General features: G+C 42.1%; 1 protein-coding gene across 1 annotated transcript; it reads left to right on the forward strand.

Annotated features, from left to right (window-relative positions):
* The first annotated feature begins 136 nt into the window (after window positions 1-136).
* LOC147140822 (uncharacterized) lies at window positions 137-16,928 on the forward strand. Its single transcript, XM_086043247.1, has 3 exons — window positions 137-444; window positions 8,955-9,246; window positions 12,297-16,928. Exons 2-3 carry the CDS (start codon window positions 8,982-8,984, stop codon window positions 12,719-12,721), a joined length of 690 nt encoding a protein of 229 aa, XP_085899373.1. The 5' UTR covers window positions 137-444; window positions 8,955-8,981; the 3' UTR covers window positions 12,722-16,928.
* The last annotated feature ends 4,869 nt before the right edge of the window (window positions 16,929-21,797 follow it).

The following is a 21,797-nucleotide window of genomic DNA, read 5'->3' on the forward strand; positions in this document are numbered from 1 at the left end:
GGGGGTAATCCGAGGAGGAGGAGGAGGAGGAGGAGCAACAATTGGAGCGGTCGAGGGGGGTGGGGGGGCGGTGAGGGGGGGGGGGGGGGGGCGAGCAAAGGCAGGCAGAGACGCTCGCCGCCCCACTTCCACCATCTCACAGCTGCAGACGAGATGCTGATGCCCACGACCTTCCCAACTTTTCCTTCCCGCGCGGATCCGCTCGGAGAGCTGTGAAAGTCCCAGGAATGCGGATTTGGCTCTTTCCCGTAAAGGAGCGTAAGTGATAAAAAAGAAAAAGACTCTCAAAGGGCCCGAATCAAGTCCGGACAGCTCCCTCTCCAGAGGGCGCAGCCAAGTCAGGATGCGCTTTCCTCACCCGTCAAAACGGTGATGGACTTTCCTGGTGGAGGTCAGCCCGAGACAAACGCCACACAGTTAAATCTGGATTAGCCGGCCCGAACGGTAAGGACGCCGCATCTCCTTTTGTCGGCCTTAAGCCGGCCGAGTTTATGACCGAGGCGTTTAGGTGTTGTGCCGCGGCGTGGCTGAGCGCATGCCGGGATTAATTCCGATCGCGGAGGAAACCTCCACGCTCGGGCCGCCACTTGTCACGGAATGCTTGTGACGCAATTCTCCGTTTTAGTGCATCCACGTCGCATTTTTGTTGTTGTCATTTTTGGCCCGTGGCCATCATGTTTAGCTCATTAGCATGAAACCATTTTTGGGTCCATGCCATGCGTGCATGCAAGTAGCAGAACCATGTGATTTCTCGCAGCCACTTCAGTTCAGAAAAATGATGTAAATAATACATCCTTGAAAACGTATGCAAAGTGATTGCATCCGGTGCTCTTGTACTGCAAAACATTTGAAAGAAAAAAAAGGACACAATATCAACACATCAATACACATCAAAGTTACAGCTCTAATCATACTAATAAATATTGTTCGAATAAAATATTTTGCAATAAAACCATTTTATTTATGTATCTGTCTAAATTGTTACATTTTTGGCATTTGTTTCCAGCTTGAAGTTAATTCTACACTCAATACACAGAAAAAAGTATTACAAATCAAAAGTTACTTTTAAAAAATGACATAGCACAAATTGTTGAATGCAAAAATGAACTTTTTTTTAAAAAGAAAAGAATTAAATAATGTTTTTAAAATTATCAGGTGAAAATAATGTGTTCAATGAAATGACTTTTGTTTCAAGCATTTATTTAAATTTTCGAATAATAGATATACATATTTGAATTTGTTTTTACATTGAACAAAATAAAAGCATATATAATTGAAAATATGAAACCAAGCTCATGTAAAATAAAACGGTGAAGTTAAAGGCATGGCAAAACGAGTGCACTCCATTGGTTATTAAATTGAAACGTTTATGTTTTTTATTGAGTGTCATCGCACTCATCCACGACTAATGACACATCCTCCTCGCTCCCGTAAATCACAAAACTGACAAGTTCAAGTGTGAGAAAAAGTGGAGGGAGGGAGCCAAGTCTTCCTTGTTTCGTCCGCTGCAGCAGCAACTTTTTTTTTTTTCAAGCTACCATGGAGGCAAAATCTCACCATGTTTTCTACACTTGCGCCTGCCCGTGCTTGCACAAATTTATGAGCGCCGTTCGGTGCGGTGGGCCAATGCGGAGTCGGGATGCCGAAGCACTTTTCCCCCTCGGTTTTGCAATAAAAGCAACATTTGCCCTCGTTCGCGTGGAACTTTCTCTAACAAGCACCAGCCGTGTTCGAATGATCCCGCTGACTCAAGCGCTCGGCTTGATTTAGAACAGCCAATCTCGCCCCGGAATATCCACTTCATTGCCAAGCGAGGTGGCTCCACACCCACTAGTACGTTTTCAACCTTGTCCCCCAGACCCATCCAGGCACTCGCTTCATCATTCTCCTGACTTGAAAAGTCTTGCAGAAAGGTGAGCTTATACGGACTTCCTGTCGCATTGTAGAAAGTTGATGAGGAAAAATGTTGGCACATGAGACAGTGAGCGGCTTCAGACCCGTCAAGGCATTCACTTCCTTGTTCTTCAGATCGGAGAAGTAGATCATAGAGTAGGAAGGTAGACTGTCACAAATAGTTTTTGGCCCCAGACTTGTCAGGATGCTTGCGTCCTTGTTCTCCAGACCCATCGAGGCGCCTGATTCCTTGTTCTCCAAACTTGCAAAGAAAACTCAAGTAGGAAGATAGGCTCCCGACCCACTGGTGCTTGGTTCCTCATTTGCCAGACCCATCGAGGTGCTCACTCCCTTGTTCTCCAGAAAGATAAAGAACCAACCACAATTTTTTTGGTAGTATGGTGACAAGCAAGAGTCTGTCAAAAATGGTGGTTCAAACCAGACATGGTTCTCGCTTTCTCATTGTTCAGACCAATGAAAGCGCCCACGTCCCTGTTCTCTAGAATTGAAAAATAAAAGTTAAGTAAAAAGACGAAGAACCAACCAATTTTTTGGTTGGTAGGTGGAAAGGTAGACTGTCAAAGATGTCCGCTTGCATCCAGACTTGTTAAGGTGCTCACATTTTCATTCTCCGGTCCTTTTAGCTTCCTTGTTCTTTGGGCTTGAAAAAAGAAAAAAAAAAACGTCCCAACCAACTTTATGGTTGGTTAGAAAGTTTGAATCTATTATAAACGGTGGTGCAGCTCCAGACCCATTGAGGCACTCACTTATATATTCTCCTGACTTGTAAAAAGATGTCTTTTAGAAAAGTGAGGGGCCAAATCTTTCGAATATTCGACAGTTAACTATCACATATGGTGTTGTGGCTCCAGACCTGTTGAGGCACTTACTTCTTTGTTTACTTGACTTAAAAAGTCCTGTATTAAATGAATGTGAGAAGCTTTTTGGGGGCAGTTAAATAATCACAAATGGTGATGTACTAAAGTGAGAGGCTCCAGACCAATCAATGTGCTCACTTCCTCATTTTCCGGAAACGGAGGGTCTTGCAGGAAAATAAAGCGCCACATTTTTGGAAGGTTAGACGGTTAGTCTGTCGCAAATGGTGGAGTGACTCCAGACCCGTTATGGTACTTGTGCTCGTTCTCCAAACTCATTGAGGCGCTTGCTTACTCATTCCCTGGACTTGCAAAGTCTTGTAAGAAGAAGGGTGAAGCTGACTCAAGCCCTCGGTTACATTTAGATTGGCCAATACAGAACTGTAACAGCTACTTTATTTGATGGCTCCAGACCCATCACTGCGTTTGCCTCCTTGTCCTTCTGAAATGACATTTATGAAGGGGATGAGTTAACTTTTTAGAAGTTTAATTAATCACAAACAATGAGGTGCCAAAGGGAGTGGCTTCAGACCTATCGAGGTGCTCGCTTCCTCGCTCCCCTGACTTGGAAAATCTTTTTAGGTAGGTGAGAAGTACGCTTTTTGGTGAAGTTAAAAGATTGAATCCGTCCCAAATGGTGATGCGACAAAGTCAGCCGCTTCAGACCCATTAAGGCACCTCCTACTAAAAATAGCTTTGCTGGCTAATACATCACAGCATATGATCTGCTTGCCAAGCTGACTTAAGCAGCCGTGCAGCTTGAGCTTTCATTTCGGCGCCGAGTCTTCATTTAGAACAGCCAATCCTGTCTCGGCATATCCACTTTATTTGAGAGCCTCTCCAGACCCATTGAGGCTTCTCTTGAATAAAACGAAGGTCTTGCAAGGAAGGTGTTGTCGCTCTACCGCTGAGTTGAAGCTGGATTAGCACACAGACACGCACGCGCACACACACACAAAGTGTATATAAAGGAAAGGCCTGGTCCTTGCAGCCAGGTGTTCAACCACGTGACAGCAAGATAAAGCCGACTGCAGGCATTAGTGCTAATCCCGCCCTGATCTTTGGAATATGTCCCTGTTACCTCTGTGAGCACTCCGCTCCCGGCCCACCTGCCGCTGACTCGGGAGGCCAAAGACAAAACCACACCTCGCGACGGGACCCCCCGCCCCGCCCCCTTTCAATCCCAACACGACAATACACAGTAGGTGCCAATCTCCCGTCTTGTTTATTTGCACCACTATCGCACTCTTCTGCATCTTGATTACGGGCCGAAGTGCACGGTGCGTTCAAACCCGACGCTTCAGCGGGTCTCATATCATGGGCCATTATGTAAAGTGGATTATCAGGTGTTATGCGACAGAGAGCGTGCCGCGTCTGACTTTGTGGTCACATGACTCGGGGAGGTCAGCGTCATAAAAAAAGTTGCTATCTCCTCCGCACAAAGAAACGCTTCATACCCGAGCTTCAGAAGCGTCTGCATGTCACATCGGAGCCTCATCTTCCTCCAGGCGGCTCGGCACTCGCCCAATTATTCCTCGTTTTTTGTACGCCCCCCAAATAATGGCATCTTTGAGCGCCCCCAACAAGAGCCCAGTTGAGCGGGTCCCTTTTTTCACGGTGCCCTAAACGCCTCATGCGTCAGGAATGGCGGTAAAACGGCAAAAGAAAAAGACGGCCTCTGAAGTCGCGTGTGAGCGCAGAGAGATGCTGTTGCTGAGCCAAAATACTGATGAAAGATATCAATCGACCACTTTATTTAGGTTTGCACACTCATTAGACGTTTCAGTGCATTTGTAAGTGACGTGTCCCAAACGGACGCCCACCACAGGATGGAGAAAGGCCAGGCTTGTCTTAGTCACACAAGAGAAGGAAAAAAAGTTTCTTTTGGAAATGTAGTATGGATTGAAAATAAAAAGTCTTTAATGAATTTTTCTGTTTGTTGTGGAGAAAATTGTTTATTTTAAATGTGAAATATTTTTTCACTTAAATTATTTATTTTGAAATTTCTAGTGTAATATATTTATAAAAAATACAAATTAAAAGAACTTTTTGCTAAGTAAAAATCGTCAACATTTCTTTGATTATAAAAATACAAATATTTCACTTGAGTTTTCTTAACTTAGTATTTCATTTTTAAATTTCTTGTGTAACCTTCTTTATTGTGTATGTAAAATGTTTAGTGTAGTAAAAAAAAATTTTAAATAATGAAAATTGTAAATATTTTTTCTTTGTTGAATGTTTATAAAAATGTTTTGTGGATAGTTTTTGAATATACAAAAAAAGGTGTTTTTACTTTTTGTATGAGATATATTTAAATACCCTGCGATTGACTGGCAACCGGTTCAGGGTAGAGGCGAGACACCTTCTCGCCTAAAAACAGTGACGATAAGCGGTTCGGAGAATCAATGATTGACAATATTTAAATGATAAAGCAAAAAATATAAACTTTCCATCATCAGAAGTGTTTCTTGTGTAGGAACACAGAATCTTTACTAAATGTGTTTTTTAAATTGAGCAACATAGTTTTTTAACTTACTATTCATTTTCTTCCTTTGTAGTCTAATCAATTTAAAATAAAAAATGTCTTCACAACACTTTTTTCCTATTTAAATTTTTAGAAAAAAACATTTTCCTCACAAAAAAACATATTTAAATATTTGTACTGTAGTAAAAACATTTTTAAATACAAATCCCAAGAGTTTTGTGCACAATTGTTTTGAAATCACAAAGTAATACTGGCTTAATTCTTTTTCCATTTGAAATGCTGTAAAAAACAGAAAAACAAATAAATAAATAAAAAATAAAATAAAATAACAATTATTTGTCATTTTTAAAAACATCTATTTAAAATGTCTGGGCTGTTACAAATATTTAGGAAATATTTATATCACATATTACTTTATTTCTGACATATACCGTATTTTCCGGACTATACGTCGCTCCGGAGTACAAGTCGCACCAGCCATAAAATGCATAATACAGAAGAAAAAAACATATATAAATAGCACTGGAGTATGAGTTCACACACAAGTCGCTCCGGAGTATACGTCGCACCTCCGGCCAAACTATGAAAAAAACGCGACTTATACTCTGGAAAATACGGTAGTAACATTTTTCTGATAAACTTCATATGACAAATTTCAACTTGTTGTGCCCTGTCAAAACAATCCACTGAATTTGATTGTTTTGTGGGTTATTCATTTGGTCCAACTTTGTGGATTTAATGAATAACCCACAAAGTTATGGCGGTCACGTTTTTACCCATATTGGGTTATTTTTGACCCAACTGTTTTTAGAATTCTAATTGGTCTCTGGAAGGCAAACCACCCGTTACCCTGTGGTGGCTTGAGAGGCAACAGAGATGGCACGAATGCAGTCTGATTGGATGCTTAAGTCGGTGTTTTCATCTTCCTGTGCTGGCGCGACGTCATCACTTTAATGTCCACCAGCTTGCCTTTGAACTCTTTGCGGAAAAAGTGCAGAAAGACTTTTTGTTTGTTTGTTTGACATTTGTATCAAAACCTAACATGGGCTAGGATGGTATTAACATTGTGATAATTCTTGGCTGAGCTTTTTACGGTCAGCCTCAAACACGCTAACCGATCCTCAGAGACTGTTGGTGGCGTCACACACATGTGCTTCTCAGCTATACACGCACACAAAATGAGCTCTTTTCCCCAACATTTGTTTTGTTTGGAGGGCCTTGTCGGCTCTTTTATTTTTGTTTGCCAATTACTTTTCCTGCTGCTTCCTCTCCTTCTCCTCGCGGGTCTTCTCCTTCCTCTTCCTTCCTCATCCTCCTGGTCGGTCAGTGCGCTGGCAAACATCAGCGCAGGTTCTCCGGAAACCGAGCGCTCATCCGTGTCGTCTGCCAGCTCTCGTTCCGGAGACAACAGTACACCTGCTTTCGGGTTAGCGTTGTTACTTGCAGCCATGTCCAACTGAGTTGCACAACACTCAGAGCTGTTTGTAATATTATGACCCTAGTAAGGCAAACAAAATACAGTGGTGCCTTGAGATACAAGTAAGTCGAGGAATTTTCAACATTTGAGCCATCATTCAGCCGATTTTTTTTTTTTTGCTTTGACTTGTGAGCACAAACTTGACATTTGAGGCATACCTTAACCCTCAATTCAACTCACTTCACACAAAGCAGCCGTTTAGCAAATATTGAACAGGTCATTAAAAACAGAGGCTTCAGATGCCACTCCCAGTTGAAGTTTACAGTCAAACTAAATATAAAACAAAGAGAATTACACTTTGTGTATTTTAAACAACCATAGCTTTGTCTTATGAAAGTCCCCTTAGCCAACAAACAATGGAAAACGCACTTGATATGCTAACAGTTAGCAGTGATAGTCACAATTTTACATTCTATTTGGTTTTTTACTTTATGACTGCCAACCTCTTTTCCGGTTTGGTCACGTGGAATTCCACCCATTTACTTTAGCGCTTGGAGCTTAGCTAATGAAAAATAAAAGTAATTCAATATACTTTTATAGCATTTTTTAAAAACTAATTTAAAAAACCACTTCAATAAATATAATTTGATACATTTTAACGATGTATCATATGTTAATTTTCTAGAAATTGTAATACACTTTTTATGTAGAAGCTAAGCGATCAAACATGCCTACTACATTAGCATCATTGCGAGCACAAACACAAAATGAGGAGTCCTGGCTGGTCCACAGACTGACAAAAAATAACAACAGCGATGCTATACTCTTTGCTACACACTAGTGTAGCATTAGCATGATTCATAAGGCCTCACATTATTTACATACTGTTGCTTTAATGGCAACCATCCGCATGTACATAGTGTATGTGTTAGTGTGCACTACAGACATGTGTGAACACAATCCAGTCTGGCGAAACACTTAAGGGCCAGTCTGGATTTGCTGTTAGACACTGACAGTTACTTATTTCCGACTCAAGGGATTTTTTTTTCAAGCGACATGATAAGAAAAATGTGGAGCCATAAGTGCACAAAAAGAACAAGCAGGTTGCCGATTGTGACAGGTGGGCTGAACAAAGATTGAAACATTTTTAGTTTAAAGCATTTTTCTTGGACAGCGAGTAAATAATTAAGAAAAACTCCCCGTTTTACATGTTGATGTATGTATAAGGCGTTGGAGCGTAAAGGATTGTGAAATATTCAACCAACCTTTTTTTTTCCCTCTTCCCCCACTTTGGGTATAACTGAAATGTTGGGAGACACTCCCACTGCATTCGCCAGTGTCACCAAGTGAGAGTGAGAAGGAAACCAGGAAGAAGAAGAAGAGGAATTATGGGAGCAAACCGTAACCCTAATGCTCCCAATATCCAAACACCGGTGCTAATGCGACTCAACACAGCACGAACCCAAGTGTTACTCTACCCAAATGGGACCCCTAAAATTAACCCCAATCAAGACCCAAATCAGAAGACAACATAAAGACCTAAAAAATTCTATCCCAACTCAAACCATAATCCAACTTCAACTCGCACACTAAAGCCAACACAAAGCCTAACCCCAAACCTGGTCCCAAACCTAATGTTAACTCCACTGCAACCCAACGTTAACTAAGTCATAACCTGACCAAAAGACTTATCACAACCATAATTCCATGCGAAGCCCTTAATACCAACCCTTACAGAAACTCTTACGCCCAACTTGACATAAAGACCAAACCTCACTCCGCCTGGACACCACACCAACCCTTACACAACCATAACCACTAACCCAAACCGAACCCAAAGACTAACCCTAGAGTAAGTCTAGTCAAACGCCCAAAGACAACTATTAATTCAATTCTTACACCTTACCCAGCCCAAAGACCAACCCAGCCCTTAGACAAACCCTAACACCCGACCCTGACTGTAACTCTTCCAATCCCAAACCTGAACACCAAGCATAACTAACCCAAACCAAAGCTTTACCCAAACTCTCACCCCTTACCATCAACATACTAACTGTAAGCAAAAACTAACCCCAACCTAACTGCCCAAACCCGAACACCAATAAAATTAGGGATTGTTGTTGACAGTGATTACAATTGTTTATGATGTGGTTACCCAAATCCCAGGAAATGTGACTCCTACATAGAACTCACAATTGCAAAAATGCACACAGACTATAAACCCTATTGTTGCATTCATTTGACACACTTGTGATGTTTGTCATTTTTCTTCTTCTCTTGCCAGCGTCTCAATGCTCCTCCACGCTCTAAGATGAAGTTATGGAAAAGTGCTACTTTTGCCTTCATGCTCTGTGGCGCAGCCCTTTCTATCATCCTCGTTAGAAACATGGCCACCACCGCCAGACGCCCAAAAGCGAACACCAAACACCAAGCCTCATCTTCTTCCTCATCCTCTTTCTCCTCGCGGCATCCGTCATTCTCAGGAACTCCATCCTCTTCGCCAGCGACCACCTGGACCGGGGGTCTTCATCGGAGGACCCGCTCAGCAGACAGCATGAACTCCCTACTCTCAGAGTGTAAGAACCACCTTCGCCATCATGCCGCTAACTGCTAATGCTAATTTGTTAGACAATGTGCCTAAAAGTGTTAAACACCAACCCGAATCAAAACGCTAGCTCCTAACCCCTAACCCTAAGAATCCATCCATCATTTTTCTAGATCGTTTATCCTCACTTGGGATGTGATTGAGCTTGAGCCTATTCCAGCTGAGTTTAGGCAAGAGATGTGTTATACCATGGACTAGTAGCCAGCCAGTCACAGGGTGCATATAGACAAACAACCATTTACACTCACACTTACTTACTTATTTACACTTTAGGACAATTTTGAATTTTCAACTGACCTGATTTTGCAATGTGGGAGGAAGCAAAAGCACCTGGAAAAGAAACACTCAAGCACAGGGAAAGCAAAGACCGGAGCCTGGATTCCCAGCCTCACAACTGGGAGGCAAATATGCTAACCAATCTGCTGCTGTGTCGCTCATGACCATCACCCTTACACATAATCCAAACCCTAAACCCTAACCTTAACCCGAAATAACCCTAAACCCCAACTCAAACCCATTACCCAAACTCACCCTAACCCCTAAACCAAATCCAACACACAACCAAGGTGAATAAATGTGTAAAAGCTTTTATGCTACATGACATCACGCTACAAGCAGTCGCTGTAGCACGTTAGAGCAGGTTGTCATAATGCAATAATCTGCAGGCAATTAGCGCCTCATATTTCACGACATATGCTACCTTCACTAACTTGTACACACTACCACACTGCAGGGTACAACAAATGAAATCTCTGTCAACACCAAGGTGCTCGTCAACGGGGAAAGCCTAACTCAAACCGTGACTCAAGCCCTAAATCCAACCATAAATCGAACCCTCCCAAAACACCAACTATTCCTACATTCACTCTTAGCCCAAACACTACACACTAACTCTAAACTCTTGTGCTAATTACGTTACCTAAACCTAAAGCAATACCTTACAATAAAACCCCAACTCAAACCAAATACCTAAACCCAAACCCAATTCAAATCATACCACTATCCAACAGAGTTGCGTTATCAGTAATCAGAGTAATGCGCTACATTTACCCCATTAACTTCTGGGTTAATTTGTATTTGTTGAAGTACTTTTAATGCAACATACTTTTTACTTTTACTTGAGTACTTTTGTTAAGAACCAACACTACTTTTACTGAGTTGTATTGAACCCACTACTTCATCAACCATTATTGCTTGAGAGTTCCTTTTTGGGGGGAGGGTATGTTAGATAGAGGTCTGTCATGACTCCGTTTGACCAATCCAACATAACCACGACCGATGCTTGACTCCATTTCAAAAATCAAAAGGAGCCAGGCAGTCACATGACTGCACACAACGTCTCTGCGGCCCAACACAGAAGCAAAGTTGTCAAAGTGACTTATTTACGTGGCGCTTAGCAGAAACAACAGAGGGTTTCCTCAGCATGCGGCTCGCAGTCTGAAGAGGCGCAACGCCCCTGGCCTCACATTCAATCTGCGTCTACCTTACTGACTACGAAAAAGAACGGCTACCGTATGTCATGCGCTGACTTCTTTGTCTGCCTAAAAATGTCTGAATGTTGATTTCAGCCTGCAAGAACTTGAAAAAAATGTCATCTCTGCCTGGTGAGCCTATTGTGCTGGTTCACAGGTGTAAGTAAAGAAAAAGTTAATGTAAGACCATTTCTAAGTTGTGGCTAAATTTGCCTTAGTTTAGTTTACTTGACACATGTTCACTTAATTGTTTGGTGATTTAGTGATAGTGAAATGGTTGGCAAAAATCTGGATTTTCACATTCCTATTTTATATTTTTGTCTATTTGACATTCATAACTGATTAAAAATCAAATCACGTTACTCACCGGTTACTCAGTACTTGAGTCGTTATTTCACTGAATGCTTATTTTTACTCAAGTGATTATTAAGATGACACATTTTCACTTTTACATGATCATATTATTCTAAAGCAGGGTTGTCCAAACCCGGTGTGTTTTATATGTCTCTCTACTCCAGCACGCCTGATTCAAATGATCAGGATCATTATCAGGTCACTGCAAAGCTTGCTGATGATCTTATCATTTCAATCAGGTTGTTGGAGTAGGAAGACATAAAACACGCAGGACAGTGGCCCTCAAGACCCGGAGCTGGACATGCCTGTTCTAAAGTAATGGTACTCTCACTTGAGTACAAGTTTTCGCTACCGCTGCCACACAAGGCCAAACCCAAACCTCAAAATTTAACAATAACCCTAAATAAAGCTAAATTCTTGTCTATACTCGTGCGGGCAACCGGCGCGTGGACGTCACTGCGGCAATGCAACTACTAGCATGCAACCCACATGTTTTTTTTTTTAAATGTGTTGCAGTTTCACTCCTAGTCGGAGGGTGTCGCTACAGCTAGGACACCAAAGGGTGGAATTTCCTCTGCCTGTTGTGGCCAATTCTGGTTGGCGTCTTTACTTTGCCGAACAAAGCGACAGCGACAATAATGGATATCGTGCCTGCTAGAGCAAAGGGCCCTAGATGACTAGATGATGCATTTAAATGTATTGCGAAACCACTCAAGAAGGCGGCGGCGTAGGTGGTATGTGCGCCTGTAGGCTTTTTTACACACAAAACACCCACGCCGCTGCCAAGCTAGTTTGCTTCGCACCAACGAGCTACGGAGTGCGGACCCTCTCCTCCATGCTGACAAATAAATTATTGTGTGTTGCGAAACCTAGCCGGAGAAAGCCATGTACGTCATCGTAGCATGTGACAAAACAGACCAATCAGGAGAGAGAAATTCTACGCGCAACAACAATTTCTGACGCGCGCGGCATGTGTTGCAGACATGTTGCCATTGTGCGCGTCAGTCACGTGATGTAATGCGGCCGTTGTCCCCCGCGCATACGCGTGGACTCTTACACCCTACACCACTCGAAAAGCACAACCTTAAACTACCCCAACTTTCCAAACCCAACCAAACCCCTGATAGGAGTTGTTGTTTGCGCACAATTCCGATATCTTATCAACTATTTCGTCCTTCTGGCATCTTCTCTCCAGTGTCCATGATGTTCAGCACTGAAGGCGAGCTTCAACACGTGGTGAGGACTTTACTGGACGGGAAGAGATGGAAAAACCGCGATCAAAGTCAGACCCGAAGGACTAAAAGAGCCCGGCGGGCCAAGCCGTGCTCGGTGAGGGAGCTGGAGCTGACGGTGAGCGAGCTGGGCCTGGGCTACGACAGCGACGAGACGGTGATGCTGCGCTACTGCAGCGGCAAGTGCACGGCGCAGAGGCGCAACTACGACATCACCATGGAGCACATGATGAGGACAGGCTTCCAGAAGAAAGGTCGTAAGGACAAGGTGGGCAACGGCCCCTGCTGCCGGCCCACTGCCTTCGAGAAGGACTTCTCCTTCCTGGACAACCGGAGCCGCTACCACACCATACAGAACATTTCAGCCAAGAGCTGCGGCTGCGTATGACCCCGCCCGGGGGAAGACTTACTTCTTCATGCTGCTGTAAGCTCTTCCGACATGGAAAACTATGGAATACAAACCCAGGATCAGGAATAAGTTCAGAAGGATAACGAGTCAAAGGGACTTGCGGCCAGGCAGTGACCGCTATCCACATTTTTTGTATTATCTTTTCTATTTGTGTAGTAACACTGTAAACAATGGTGTCAAAGCTATGTAGCGACATTACGTGCTTGATGTGTTGTCGTAGTACCATGTGGCTGCGTGACTAATGCTGAGTCACGGCCTGAGTAGTCCGATGTCCTGACATTTCAGGCTCAGACCACAACACAAATAGCTTTGGCAACATTGGCTGCAAGCAGGTGGAAAACTGCTCGCAAAATTGGACAAGACACTACATACAAACATTGGCAGCAGACAGTTTTTTTTTTTTTTTACATTTTCACTTTGCAATCATCTACAAACACACTCAAAATCCCATGAACATTAAAAACCGTCAGGAACCCCCACATATAATCATGAATCCTCTTTGACATATCTGATACAAGAAGGCTGAAATGGCTAGAATTGGCATGTACACTTGAAGTTGTCAAGAACCAAGAGTCTGAGCAGGAATACCATTGCTTTTGGTAAATATCTGACACTAGGTGACCAAAGTTGCTAGATCATCAGCAGACATCATTGTCCTGCATGACGTTTACACTTTCCACAACCTTCGCCAACAAACCTACCAGGATTATTAAGTATTAGTCTAACCAAGTCTTGATCAGACTCAAGATAGCCCCAGTAGCTAAAGTCAGCTTCAATCCTGACTGCAACTCTTATGCCAATCCTAACCCTAACCAAACCCAAACTGTAAAAACAGCCTTAAACAAACCCTAATTCCAACATTTAACCTTAATCCCTGGAATGACCCATACCCTAACATTTTACATTCACATTACTTCATGTTGTAAAGGCAAAGTCAACTTTTCCACATAACAGCTCATTCCTCAAGCTATTTTTTCATCTGAGCTGGAATCAATTGATTTCAAATCACATATGAGTCAGTATATGCTGGGTTTAAAGGACCCCCACCCCCACCCCCATTCGTCTCTTAAAGTGTTTTATTTATTTAGCCGAGCAAGAATATTTTGACCGTACCTCACCTCACCTCATCTTGTTTGAGTCACACCCGATCCAGTACACACTGGGTTATCAGGAAAAGTCACATTTTTTCCAATAAGTGTTCGTTTGGATATCCTTATCCGTGCAAGAATCTATTCATACTGAGTCATATTCAAGTCAGTATATGCTGTGTTCAAAGGCAAAGTCACATTGTTGTTGTAACCACTTGTTCCTCAAACTACTTGTACTTTATTTCTTAGCTGAGCAAGAGTCTATTGATTTTGAGTCATATCCGAGTCAGTCCAAGTTGGGTTTAATGCAACGTCACATATTTCCTGTCATTGCTTGTTCCTCAAAGTATTTTATTTCTGCAGCCGAGCAAGAATCTATTGATTTTGAACAATATCAAAAGGGACATGTGAAACCCAGCAGAGTCTAAATATTATTTTAATCTTACAAACACAAGGGAGCACTTGTAAGAGAACAACTTGCTGGTACAAGCGAGCTGTGTGTTTTTGACACTTTTCATCGAGCGAAAGAGCAAAAAGGATTTGGAGTGCAGATGACATCGAAGGAATGTGCCGCAGAAACAATTAAAAACAATTCGGGCCCCCTCGTTACAAGTGCATGACTCATTCGCTTGGCAACAATTTAAAGAATAACAGTAAAAAAAGCAAGAGTGAAAGAAAGATGCTGTCCAGACTTGTCGGTCTCGCCTCCACCGACCGACTGTGTTTGCTTCGGTTTTTGTTGTCCCACTTTGCCACGCGTTCTCCCGGGTCCTGCCACACACGAACGAATCGTTGCGGCTTTTTTTTTTTTTTTTTGGACAGGAATTTTGTGGATGTTCCCATTATGTCTGCATCAGACCCACACAAACCGCAGCCCTCCAGATTACATAATCACAACATGAACGCTAAGTCACCTTATAAGTGTAATTAAAGTCATAAATTAACTATGGAGCTCATTTTATTCTATCTTCCGTGGGAAAATGTATGGTTTATTTCTTTGCTTTGTGCATGTTACTGACTGCAGTGTTATTCCACAGGAAAGTCTATTATTGAGGAATTCTATAGCTATATTCTATTTGACTCCTATGTTATTTATTGTTTTGTGTCGATGGCGATGAAGCTCCGCTTCCACCTCCATACATGCATTCAAAAACGCAGTGGCTCTCTGAAGCAGGGATGGGGAACCTTTTTCATTTTTTTCCCAGTCCTAACCCCAACCCAATCCCTATAACCCTTATTCCGAACACACAGACACAAACCTTAACGACAACCTTCACCCTAATCCCATCTCCTTATCCAAACCCCTAAACACTTTTCCAAATTCTGACCGCAAGTGTAACAATGAAGCCCAACGCACACCAAGCGAACGGGCCAAACACGAGAGAACTGGAAGATTGCGAACAAGTTACAGTCAGTGACTGACGGGCACCTGGCAATTAACCCACTCACAAAACTTATGACAACAGAAAAACTGCACCGTCTATTGTTCTTAGCAGGAAGGCTCCACGTGTACTATGCTGTTTTATTTTGAATTGAAGCACGAACACTTGGCGCAATTGTCAAGGAGGAAGTGGATTGCCCTTGCCCCTGTAGCTATTAGAAAAATACAAAGCGAGAAAATGAGCGAAAGATAAAGGAGAGAGTGGAATATTTGAGGTGCTTGTTACTACACCCCTGCATTTGAGCAATACAGAAACACTCCACACTTTGCTTTTCAGCCACAGGTACTGTCAAGGGAAAATTGTTAACTCTGGTGAGCTAGTTCATAGTGAAGAGACAAGGCAAGCACTTCAACAATAACGAGAGCTACAATTGAATAAAAACGTGCACGCAAGTTGACGGTTCAACTTGAAATACGAACTAATGGCTCCCTCGGATGGATCTGCCAATTAAGTCAGATATACGCACATTAACAGCAGTTATCATCAGCCTCATGCAACTGGCGGCCCCCTTCCCGACTACACACATTTTGCTTTGTCTCATAGAAGAGTGATAATACAATATTAGAGTGAGAGAGAGGAACAAGGTATACTTTCTTCTTTTACATGAGGTTATAATTAACAAAGAATATATTCTATAAGGGCAAAACATTTTTTCTAACAGGTATGTATGAAATACTAAATATAATGAAGTATTCTTTTAAAACACAATATGTACTGTTTCTACGGTAGCCAATGGTCAACTACTCATGAAAACTAGCTGCAGGGCCCCGCACAACTGTGTGACATTCGAGTCAGGCTTGGCCGAGATGAACCCTCAATCCATATCCTAAAACGAACCCTAAGCCCTAACCGTAAAATTATGTAACAGGAACTCTAAATCTGGAAATTTGGAACCAACGTTGGAATTTGGAGATTGACCTTGAAAATTTGGAATCCTTGCGTCAAATATGGTGCGCGGCCATTTCAATGCATTCCCAACGGGAAATACACTACCCCCCACGACAAGCGTAACACAAGTCCTTGTGAACCTGTCATCCCAAACCGAATACCAACACTAACCAACCACACCCCCCACCCGCCCCCCAAAGTTATCCAAGAGCTGCCTATGAATGCAACAATCGAACATTTTTTTTTTCATTATATATTTATGAGTTTGATGTTCTTACATTCTATGAGGTTTTTACATACAAAAGATTCCCCACCCATGCGCCACAGTCACACCCAAAAAACTGTATTTTTTAAAAGGCACTTTCCACAAACCGAACACTTTAATTATACTTTTGCGCACAATTTTCTAAAGACTTGTAATGACATTTTAAAACAAAGGCATCTCAAGTATCCGGCTGATTGCAAACCTTCTGGATGTAATTTGCGGACGTTTACACAAGCGGAGCTTTAAGGTAATCTGAACCGTTGGTTGTTTGCACTCATCCCTAAAATTCCCGCCGCCATCCAATAACCCGTCACAAGGCCGTTCAGCTTTTGCGGAAAAAAGAAGCTTTTGTTGCGAATGGTGAAACAATACCTTTCGCCATCTTGTGTGATTTGTGTTTTAAAACGGGCAGTGCATCGTTATTGTAGTTGATATTGTATATTTATTTGGGAAGTAAATTATGTTTCTGCGTATTTATTTAGTTGACATACACATACACACAGACAAGCGTGTTCTCATGAAGCAACTTTGTGCCAAAACAATGTTTGTTGTCATTCTATACTGACTGTTGAATAAACATCATTTCACAGGTAGCTATGCTGTGCTCATTTCTCCCAAACGTTACACCATTATACGCTCTCTACGAGTAATCCAGCCAATCAACTGAGGAAGGTGAAATATGTATATGTAGACTGACGGAAAGTCCATCGGTCCGTCAGTTTCCGTCAGTATTTCAGGCCGACTCACGTGGGCCCAGTCCGTCCCTCGTTTAGTTTTGTTTTTCCTTTACTGGCTGCGTGTGAGGTGCGCTGCATCCGCATGTGACGGAGTACCGGTAAATCATTCCCCAACGCCGTTAGGTTGTTGCCGACGACTCGCACGGACCGGGCCGACTTGAAATACTGACGGCAGCTCACTGACGGATTCACCGGACTGACTATGTCCACCTCTGTATATGATCAGACATGATTTTACATTTGGAAAAAACAGGTATACATGCCTGTTAAATTGCAGTTAAAGTGCAGGTAGGCCTGCACACTTAGCATTATTTTTAGTAAGGCCGTGCCTGTTGCTGCTTTCATACTGTGGCAGATTAGAGGTAAGAGATTAGATCAGGTAACGACCGTCACTGCTCACCTGTTTTCTGGGCTTGGTCATATGACGTTCGCAAGATGAGCCTTTAGGCACTGTGATTTCATTTTCAGTAACAGCAAGTGGCAGGAAAAGGCAAAATGGTTGCACCCTGAGATGGATAAAAACAGGAATGTTTTCGTGCTAAATTCATATTCCACAAACACAATATTAATCAGAATACCGTGTTTGGACTAGCTGGGGTGAATAGAACATATGTACGGTAAAGATTTTTGTGCTTTTTTACTTCTGCAATCTATTCTTGTAATAAAAATATTGCATTTAAAAATCAATTTTTCATTTGTAACCCAAAACGTTGTACTCCAATAAATTTCATGTTGCAAGTATTTCAACAAGGTATTAAAATAATAATGTATGGATGTGTCCTCCGAAACGTGGATCGACCCAAAACTGAGTTGCTCTGACTAGTGGACAAATTAGGAAATCCCAGCTTCAGCACTGACAATATTTTCCCAAATTTTAGCAGAATTGGATAAAGTGATGACATACATACCATGGTCAAACAATTCCATTGAAAATGTTGTCATGCGTGTTGGGTTTCATGAATGAACTTGGATTGACTTTTCGGGTGTGTTGCTGAGCATGAAAATGTTGAGCGACGCTGGAGCGAGCAGCGCAACACGGCAGCACATCTCTCGTCTTGACTTTTTCCCTCTGCAGATATTTGAACTTGTCATAACAAGAGAATGTAATTGCCATCAACAATTCCTGACACATTCCGAGAAAGCGCTGATGGAACTGTCTCATGCTGAGTGACGTGCATGCGGATTGGTTGACGTGGAAACCTGGGTTGATGTCAGCCGTGGCTGCCTGGCGACCAAATAACAGTTTTTGTGTATGTTTTTGTGTATGTTTACCACGAGGCGGTGATTTCTTATTTTCAGGAAAAAAGTCACGTTTTGTGGTAAAAGGCAGATCGTTTATAAAAAAAATGTTTGAAGGGGAAATTAACCCAAAATATGTTCCAGTCACAGCTCTCCTGTGTCCTGAAGCTGAGCCATGATTGGTTGTTACCTGAGGCCTGAGCGACGGCGATGTCACTTTCAGTCGACAACAAGTGACAAAATGGCCACCCCTTAGACAAAAACGGGTAGACTTTACTGCTTAACTCAAATTCCATTAACGCAATTGTAATCCGAATGCCGTGTTCAAACAAGCCGGGCTGCGTAGAACATTTTCTTGGAAAGAAATTTTATGGGTTGACTTGTTCTTTTCTTATATTATATGTTTTATATTTAAGAAAGGGCGGCGCGGCGGTGGACTGGTTAGCACGTCCGCCTCACAGTTCAGAGGTCGTGGGTTCGATCTCGGCCCCGGCCTACCTATGTGGAGTTTGCGTGATCTCCCCGTGCCTGCGTGGGTTTTCTCCGGGTACTCCAGTTTCCTCCCAGATTCCAAAAACCTGCATGGTAGGTTGATTGGACACTCTAAATTACCCCTAAGTGTGATTGTGAGTGTGTATGTTTGTTTGTCTCTGTGTGCCCTGTGATTGGCTGGCAACCAGTTCAGGGTGTACCCAGCCTACGCCCCGATGCCAGCTGAGATAGGCTCCAGCACGCCAGCGACCCTTGTGAGGAGAAGTGGTATAGATAATGGATGGATTTTTGTGGGGAAAAGGCAGAAATTTTGTGGTACGGGGGGGTGGTCATTGAAAATACAGTTTATCGTTAAGGAAAACGTTCAAGAAAAAAATACATATTTCTGAGAAAATAAGTCACACATTTTAAAAATGTGTATATTTTATGGAAACATAGCAGATGTTTTTTTTTTTTGGGGGGGGGGATTACATTTGGGAGACTTTCAATATTTACATGTTACTCTGTAGGACTGAACCATTTGCACGAGCCAACATGTGAGTGTGAGAGTGACGAAGGCAACAGCGGGACCGATCACTCACGATCCAAAAGATCGATAGTCCCATGTGAGTGAAGAAAAGAGAAAAAGCGAAGCCCACCTGTCAGCGTGACGTCACTGCCGCTGCGGGCCACAAACCACTTCAGACGGCTCACGTTCGCCCATCCAACGTGGAGTAGACGCCTCCTCTCTGTCACACCTCCCAACTTGCAATAAAATCAACTATGTCAAGAATTTACCCTCCTTCGACTTACAGGAAGAAGAGCGGCAAAGACGTATCAACTACATTTTTTGATGTCATTTCCAGACTCTATGTGGGTCGCAGCGCACCTCGAAAAAAAAAACCATTAAAATGTTTATAACAGCTGTGACTTTCTTTTGCCTTGGAGATAAACTGTTATTTCCGCTCGCCGCCGACCGGTAACGTCAATGGGAAAACAACACGAGCGCCTTTGAGCCCAACAAAAGTTTAAAGAGAAAACAAAAAAGTCAGTGTTCTAATATCAAAGCAACTTTCCCCATCTGTCATACTGTTATAGCCTGCAACATACATTTCCAAAATGGATGATGCATACAGGTAATGTTTTTAGAGAAGAAAATGAGCCAACTTTCTTCTGTAAAAATATGTTATAGTATTTTAAATATGTATTTCGAGAAAGTAGTTGTGTAAGAAATACACTTGAAGAAGAAAAGTTGTTTTTAAGGAGGGGAGGCTCTTTATTTTACAAAAGAAAAAGCCAAATATTTTCAATATACTGTATATATTTATTCTAATCTATCTAGTCTAATATATTTTGGGAGAAATTCGTTTTTTTTAAGTGTGGTTTATATGGAAAAAATATATTTTCAGAAGAAAAAGTTGTTGATTTTTAAGAAGAAAAAGTTATTTTCAAGAAAAAAAAACATTATTTTGTGGGGGAAAAGTTGAGAATTTTCTAAAGAGTTACATTTTTGAAGGGACAAAAAGTTGTACATTTTGAGAAAAAACAAGGGACATTCTACAGACCCACCCACCACTAAACCCAAAAGGTTCACGTGGGTCCCCCTTTCCATGTATTCACCACCTGTAGGGGGGCCATAGGGATGGGTAAAATGTGACCGTGGTGGTCCAATCCCCAGCTACAGAAGATGGTGTTAGATTAGACCTCTTTGACACATACGTTTAATTAGGTGACTTTGGCGAGGCAGTTGTGTGGTGGTTGTGACCTTTCTCCTTGTTTGGCCTTCCTTATCTATGGTCTCTTGGCACACATACTAGTTAAATCCAGTTATGACCGTGGAGTCACACATTGCCACGTGGGCTTGGCATAGTCACACACCTACATAGATGTGGCTAAAACAAGCCACCATTTTGGATAGATTAGGCCTTCGTCCGCATCTTGGAGAAAAAGGCTCCATGGCCATGTGTGGATCTTTCTGGCATCCATTAAATAGTCAGAGATGGGAAATCCAGGTTCAGAAAGTAAAAACCCTTTGAGTTTGGCTTTAGCAGCAGATGCTTCTACTCAACTGGCAGGTAAACAGGCTTGTTTACCATCTCTGTAGGCCGGTTTTCATATGGACAGCCTTGTCATAAGGATGGGAGAGTTTCACACAGCCATGGCATACCTTTCCTGCATTATTTATTTTGTCATAGTCATGGCATTGGAGTATTTGTGGCAATATTGTAAGTCAGTTAGTGCTTAATGGATACAAATTTCGGAAAATGTATATGCCACTGAGATACAATTTATACTGTACAGTATGTAATAAAATGAGCAAATGACTTATGTTTAACACAATTCCAAGGTAGATTTCTTCACTTTTTGAATCACTTGCACGCTTCCGTTACTTCTCCCTGTATGGCTATTTACATTACGGTAACACCAATAAAATACAATCTAATCTGTAACATCATTGTAAATCACACACAGTGAGTGCTTGGCTTCATGACTGAAGATAGCCAGCACCATGTGGAGTGAATAATATAATATTAATATGAGATGAATAGTCAGCGATATTGAAATATAGGTTCAGGTCTCGAGCTTCACATGTGCTTAACCGAGACTTGAAAACTAGACCTAACAATACGCTAACGGCTGAGGTCAACTTTACTCGTAATAAACATTGCCGAACTTGAAACAGTAAATAAATAGTATAGCTAGCATATTCCAAAAACATTTATACTTGCTGTACCTTCAAATGAGGAAGCTGCTACTTTTGCTCATGATATTGCGTGTTTCATCGTGTAAAGTGAACACAAACAGCTGAATGTTGTTTTCACCCAACAGCTGTTGCATATCTACGCCTGAGATATGAATAACATCATGTGATTTGTAACATTGTGTGCTATTGGTTCAACTGACCTAGTAGACTACTGTGTTGCC

This window comes from Filicampus tigris, chromosome 10 (genome assembly GCF_054856515.1).
Source record: "Filicampus tigris isolate MCC_2025a chromosome 10, RoL_Ftig_1.0, whole genome shotgun sequence".
NCBI lineage: Eukaryota > Metazoa > Chordata > Actinopteri > Syngnathiformes > Syngnathidae > Filicampus > Filicampus tigris.

Coding starts and splice junctions, on each gene's coding strand:
- LOC147140822 (XM_086043247.1), top strand. CDS start 8,982: ATGAAGTTATGGAAAAGTGCTACTTTTGCCTTCATGCTCTGTGGCGCA. Junction 9,247..12,296: donor GAACTCCCTACTCTCAGAGT/GTAAGAACCACC, acceptor TCTTCTCTCCAG/TGTCCATGATGTTCAGCACT.